This window comes from Pezoporus wallicus, unplaced genomic scaffold (assembly GCF_028554395.1).
Source record: "Pezoporus wallicus isolate ANWC-B61680 ecotype Strahan unplaced genomic scaffold, APGP_CSIRO_Pwel_v1 contig_8000, whole genome shotgun sequence".
NCBI classification, from domain to species: domain Eukaryota; kingdom Metazoa; phylum Chordata; class Aves; order Psittaciformes; family Psittacidae; genus Pezoporus; species Pezoporus wallicus.
In genome coordinates this window covers 1,378,124-1,384,750 of record NW_026635009.1, presented here as the reverse complement: position 1 = coordinate 1,384,750, position 6,627 = coordinate 1,378,124, and the positions used below count along the sequence as shown (strand labels likewise).

Genomic DNA, 6,627 nt, shown 5'->3' with positions numbered 1-6,627 from the left:
TTTCCTGTGGCCAACTCCTGAAGGTTTGGAATCTGGGAAGACAATGAGGAGGGTGTGACAGCCTGCGGCAAGCTGGCGGGTCTCTAGTAGCTGTGATGAAAGAGAACTAAAGAAATCAACAGAAAATCGCTCCTCATTGCCTGGCCACAAGAAAAATACGGATCTTGCTTGCTTGCTTTTTATCTGGGAAGTCAAAGCTGAGATCTCACAGTATCAGCCGTTCTCAGCCTTGCTGTGCAGAAGGTGTCCAGTTCATTCACAGGTTTTTTTGCAGCACAATCGTGTGAAACTTTTGCAAAGTTTCCCCATCTTCTTTACCCTTCATCTCTCCCTTTGGTCAGGTTTAGAATATCCCAGTTCTCATTCGCTGCCTTCACTACTCTGCTCATGACCATCATAGCTAAGAGTGATGGAGACTTCATTAGTATTGCAATCAGTGCTGTAGGAGATGAGATGGACAGGAGGTGCACACAAATTAGTTGGTCCTTTTGAAGGTGCTGCAGGATCATTGTTAATATGCTGTTAAACAGCTGTACATGCATTGTGCACTGGAGCCAATACCTAGGAAAGTCAATTTGTAACACATGAGTGCATATTCCTGTATATCCAGGCTTAGCAGTAACGAATACTTTCTTGTATAACACTTGCTATCATGAAGGGATTGTTAAAATTCTCTGCTTGCCGAGAGCACCAAAAAATGAAGACATAATTTCAATTCTAAAAAAAAACCCTTGAATATCAGAAAATGAAAATACAAATATTACTGCTCAATGTCCAAATGTCATCAAAGAAACACTGGACAAATCTGAAAATAAACTGTCATTTTAGCTATTTCTATTAGCCTCAAGGTTTAACATTACCATATAAACAGGTTTGCATAATGCTTAGACTGACTTTGGACATAATTCATTAAATCATGTATGCAGATGTTCTGCATTTCACCACATTCCCTTTCCGTGTGATGCTGATTGATCACAGAAGTGTTACATGGTTATAGTGCAGAATGAGCAGGGAATTCAAATGAGCAAAGCATTACACACAGAGGACAAATGTGTGCATATGGAACTACAACCCTCTCCCACAGAAAGGGATTTTGAGCAAAAGTGATCAGCTGGAGTCCTGTTCAGCAGGGACCAGCCAGGGTGATTGGAAATACCACTTGCACGTTCAAATGAAGATGCCTAACTTGCTTGTTTTGTACAAACTGTGGGTCCCTGCTCTGAATTCTCCTTTTCACCAAATGTAAGATCTGTGAAGTTATTCTCTTCTAACAATATATAATATTCATCACAGGCTCCAAGTGCCTGCCATTTCAGAACCAGAAAAGCCACTAAGCACGACATCAGTCTTAGCAGCACTAGCTACCATAGCATCAGCTTGGAGCAATCTCTGATCCCTGATGCAAAGAATCTTGCTTTTCATGGTTCTTCTTCACAACTACAGTAACTCAGACACAGTGTCCTGTATATAACTTATGCATCTGTGTCTGTATATTAATAGCTATAGTAGAGGTTGTTGTTTAGGTCCAGAACTTGACACTACCCCCAGAAGATGTTCCGAAACCGGCAGCTCAGCCTTTGATGGCCTCACACACAGACAGTATTCACTCATAACATACCGTCACATCTTTTGTTTATGTGGGACTCGATTCTGAAGTCCTTACTCAGCACCAGCATTCCATAGAAGCTGTGCTTGAGAAAGGACTGCAGGATCAGTTCAGTTTTACATCACACATTTAACAGCACTGGGATTGCCAGCTTGCTACACAACTTCTCTATTGAGATGCTTTTTGTCTTTCAGAAAATAGACTAATATAAATCTTGTTGTGAGATATTTAAAACCTACCCAAGAACATCAACAGATATATCAGCAACCATTTGTTTTCTTTCCCTTTTTTGTACTAAACCAAAATAATTTGCACCTTTCAATTTTAAATGACAAAAGTGGCAGATTTTCTTCTAGCTGTAAAAGACGGGATTGTTGCCACCGTCTGCTTGGTCTAGTGAATAATGAAAGCTTACCAATAAAGCACTTACTTAAAAACATTGCTGCTTAAGAGTAAAAAAAGTATCACATTTAAACCCCAAGTTATCTGCATGCCTGTGTGTGGGCACATCCTTGTACATATGCTCATGTGCAAGACTGGAGATTTTGCAACTACCCCAGCAGTTTTATTGAGAACGATTACCGACTGGGATCATTAATGAGTTTTATTGTGTGCCCTAAATACCATGTTCTTCATTTAATCAGCAGGGCTTGATCCATGCAGTTGCCATTGCATCAGTGTGACTAAAGCCCTAGATTTCACAGTGAGGATTGGAAGTCCCCAGAAAATTCGAACTTCATGAAGGAATGTTAGCTTAAAAACAAGCACTGTTAAAAAACCCTACTGAGTAAGTAATACCGCTGTGTTTCTATTCTATAAACCTGTTGGCAACCCTGGTTTTACACATGCTTGCCTCTAGAGCTTGTTGAAAAGCTGGAACATTATCTTGACTGAAATATTTCAACCAGCTCTCGCTGCTACAGGCTTTCCTAAAACTATAGCTCTCGTGCCTGTCAAAATCAAGACAAATAAAGGAAGGGAGGTGTGAGGGGAGGAAGGCCTTTTCTTAATAAAGGCAGCTTCAGTTAGTAAGATAACATAATCTTCAAGCTGCAAAAGCAGCACCTACTAATTAGTCATTGACTAAAACATAAATAATAAATACCTAAATTGTTCCTTCTATGCATCCATTTTTGTGCCAGATAAACATTTCAATGCTCTGCCTTAATGCCAGCACAGCTGACACTGCAATTTCAAGTCCAAAGCAAACTGCAAGTAGCTTTAAACCAATACGACGGAGAGAGATACTACAAGCCACTGGGGTCTGTGTGTTATGGTCATCTTGCAACTGTTGTTTAAAAGGGAATTCAACCTTTCTGTGAGATGCGATTATGGAATGATTTAAGGGTCTATTTCCCTCCTGATGTGGATGCTTAACTCTCATCAGCAGAAAGTCAGCCATACACACAGAAGGGTAAACAGATACCTTAATTACATCAACAGGATTTTTTTCTTAAAACCCAAGAGCTTTTAATAGCCTTTTTGGGTTATGTTGTTCACAAGAGATTACCACAGCAACAACAACAAAGTGCATGTTTTATGCTAATGTAAAATGCATTAGTTGGAGATGAACCTACATTTTAAAAAGCTATTAGAATATAAATGATTTTTTTCCTACTGTAGAAAATGCTGCTTAAAATGATGCAAAACATGCCTGCTTAAAACAGGATGCAGCCTGCTAGGAATTCTGAAGACAAGCAAGGGTACTTTGTTGACAGCATAAAGTCAATGCACTCAGAAACATGGCGTTGCTCTCCTTCCCTTTCAGCTCATGGCTTCAGTCAGGAGCCCACATCCTGCACAGCTTTCCAGATGTTCTGCACAAGCCTCAAAGAACCCTTTGTCATGAAGAGCCTTCCAGATCTGAGATCATGGGAGGGAATTAGTGTTAAGACTTACTTAGGCAATACTCAACCCGGGGAAGGAACATGTGGTAGATTTAGGTTCCAGTTCTACCTTTTTACTGGTTCTGTGCTACTCCACTGCCCAAAAGAAAACTCAGCTCACAGGCAGAATCAGCAAAGGGTGTGAGCAGACACAACACAGCCAACCCCAACCTACACAGACACACTGCAAGTCTGCAGAAATGCTCAGGTACTGGTGGCCTTAGAAAAAACCTTGCAGATCTGAAAGGGCTGAAATCCAACATGCTTCTTCATTCTTTAATACTCTTAGTACGCAGAACCTGAACCTGACTGCACGAGACACAGAAGACTAATACAGCAATACACTGGGTCCATTTAGAGTTTATCATGAAATTAATCTCAAAAATCTCTGTAATCTGACAGTTTCTGCTTTTGCTCATTTTCCCTAACTAGGATAACAGACAGTAGCTGAGCCCAGAATTACTTTGCATTATTGAAGAAAAAAGAGTGAAGGTGTACCATAATTAATCCAGGCTCTGTGAGGTAATGTGGCCATACAGGCTCTAGCCTGCAGTAACCAACCTCCCCAGTGTAAGTAGAAGGGGATTTTGCTGTGATTTATTCATGGTAGCAAAATAAGGAAAGCCTGTGAAACAGCAGAGGTACAGAAAAATTTATTCTTAAAAAACACTGTTAGCAGCTGCTCCTTCACTGCCCTCTCCATGCCTTGGTGCTAGTTTGGAAACCCGCAGAGGCAGTGGGTGCAGCCAGGGCCCCATGGGAGAGGAGGACTGCTCCCACTGCTGATAGAGAAGGCAGTGGCAAAGGCCTTGTCAGAACTCTTTTTTTTTTCCTTTTTTAAATGAATTATATTGCAGTAAGTAACAAAAATGTAAAATGTTCCCTTAGATTGCTGAAATGTGGTGCGAGATTCACATGAGAGCAAGGTTAAATTCCCTTTTAAAATCCTATGCCGGAGGACTGCGTACCAGATGCTACCTCAAGCGACCGTCAGGTTTGACAGGGCCCAGCTCAGATTTGGGGTCCGGGCTCAGGGAGCTCCAGGCTGTCTGAGCACAGCCCTGCATGACTGGGCATGCAGTGGGGCCAGTGCTGCAGATGTCCACGGCTGACCAGATGCTGCCCACCAGAGAGTCCACCCAGGCTTCCAGCCGAGCGCCCACTAGCCCCGCATTCCTCTTGGCCTGGTCCACGTGGGCAGCATTGATGGGGATATTCAGGACGGGGTTCAAGCCCTGGAAGCTCTGCTCCATGTATGCGTTCTTTGGAGGCCCGCTGTGATACTTCATGGCTTCCTCTGGAAAAGCAGAAATAAACCCAAAAGTCAGCACATTAAAAAACAAACCTCCAAACCTTCAGGATCTAATGGTACAGCAAACAAAAAGGCAACAGTTAGTGGCATGCTACAGTCTGTTTCCCCAGCATGGAGGACACCCTGCATCCTGAGGATGACTGGGTATGCTCAGCTCTTCAGCTTGTGCTCACCACTATGAGCTCTACTCATGTGATGCTAACCCTGCAATGTTGTGTTAGCAGAGGCTGAAAGCAGCATTGTCCTTATTACCATCGCATACAACCAGCACGCCCAGAGCTGTTCTGCGCAGCACAAGACAGCAGGCCCACCTCAAGGGCATCTCAGCTATAAGCCCCTGTCTGTATCTCAAGGATGATCAATGTACATCTCTTCGCGATAAACCCATTTTGCATTCAGGAGAAACTAATTTTGCCTCTTTCACCACAAAACAAGCCTCGGAGATAAAGTCTGTGCAGCTGAAGTCACCCCTGTGGACACCCAGGGAAGGCTGTGCTTTGAAATTAGGGAACAGTTCTAGGATGCTCAGTGTGAGAAGGCTGCAGACCCTCATCAGACCTGCAAGTGCTGTCATTAGTTTTTCTCGGAGCCAAGATCTCAGCCTAGTTTTGATTCTAAACTGATGAACTTTGCCCTGCTGTGGAAAGTCACAACGTTCGTTAGCTCAGCTGGCCCCCAAAAACCAGGTGGTGCCATTCCTGGCACAGGAAGGACACCACCGTGACTTTGGACAGACTTGACCCATAATGAAGTATTTGTAGCCCCAGCATCATTCCTCAAAGTGCTCCAGTCTTGCAGAGAATGTATTCTGTCATGACAATTCTATTTCAAGCTCTTGTGCCAAATAATGGATCACAACCATTTCCTAATGACGCTTTCCTTTGCATTGTGGTTGCTTTCCTTACAGTAACTCTTCTAGCTCAGCAAAATGCAGTACACTGCCCCATTAATGTAATACTGCAGTAAAGATCATTGCCAGGCTGTGATAACGCCTTCAAACAACTCAAATTGGACACGGTGGGTCCGACTGCTCTCCTCTAAGGCTGGCTGCCTTCTTCAGGTCTGTGAGTGTGCCAAGGGGCTGCTCACAAAATCAGTGTGGGACTGGGTGCCTCTTGGGGGTAAATGTTCAACCCATTCATTTCTGTTTTCAGCTGACTTCCCCAGCATCCTTGCTCTGGCAGCACAGAGGACAAGTTCATCTCTGCCAACATACACACTGTCTAGAACACAAAATGGGCCCATTCAGGGCGCTCCAGGCTAGGAAAGTCACTGCGCACAGATAGCACTTAGGGGCCAGGAATTACATATTCACGGCTACAATTCCTTCCACATGTCCTGGCTGCGCGCATTGCAGCCTGACACTAAGCCCTTTCTTCCATGCAGAGGTCAGCATCTCAAGCACTGGCAATAAATCAGTACATTTATTTAGAGAGAAAGGGGACATCTAATTGAAGTTTTGCTGTTAAATTTGCGAAGTCTTTAATGTCAAATACTGTGCAAGTCCATTACTTCAAAACCCCAATTCAATTAGTTCAGCATATTCCCATCACCATTATGCATCATTTACCTAACTGTTCTACATTCCTCTGATCCCCTCTTTTTATTCTAAATGGTAAATACCCACAATAACCTCTAGTCAAACTGAGTTTATTCCATGCACATGTGTCAGAAGTGTGCTCTGCCAGAGCACTGCAGTTTAAGAAACAGAACAAGTACACATGATTAAATTTCCTCCTTTGGAAGCAATTAAACATGGAAGATTGTTTGTCAACATATTAATTAAATAGGAACATTCTAAGTAAAAATCCCCAAACAAATAA

The 6,627-nt window shown here is 42.9% G+C and overlaps 1 protein-coding gene across 5 annotated transcripts in view; it reads right to left on the bottom strand.

Moving 5' to 3' along the window:
* Positions 1-4,295: 4,295 nt before the first annotated feature.
* The window catches only part of XYLT1 (xylosyltransferase 1), a 192,603-nt gene continuing 190,271 nt past the window's right edge, over positions 4,296-6,627 (bottom strand). For 3 of the 5 annotated variants that reach the window (XM_057409026.1, XM_057409375.1, XM_057409284.1), the window contains one exon: positions 4,297-4,789. In XM_057409026.1, coding sequence (XP_057265009.1) covers positions 4,467-4,789 — 323 coding nt within the window. In that variant the 3' untranslated portion in view covers positions 4,297-4,466. Of the gene's footprint in view, positions 4,790-6,627 lie in introns of all 5 variants that reach the window. The other 2 variants (XM_057409117.1, XM_057409206.1) reach the window with 2 other exon arrangements.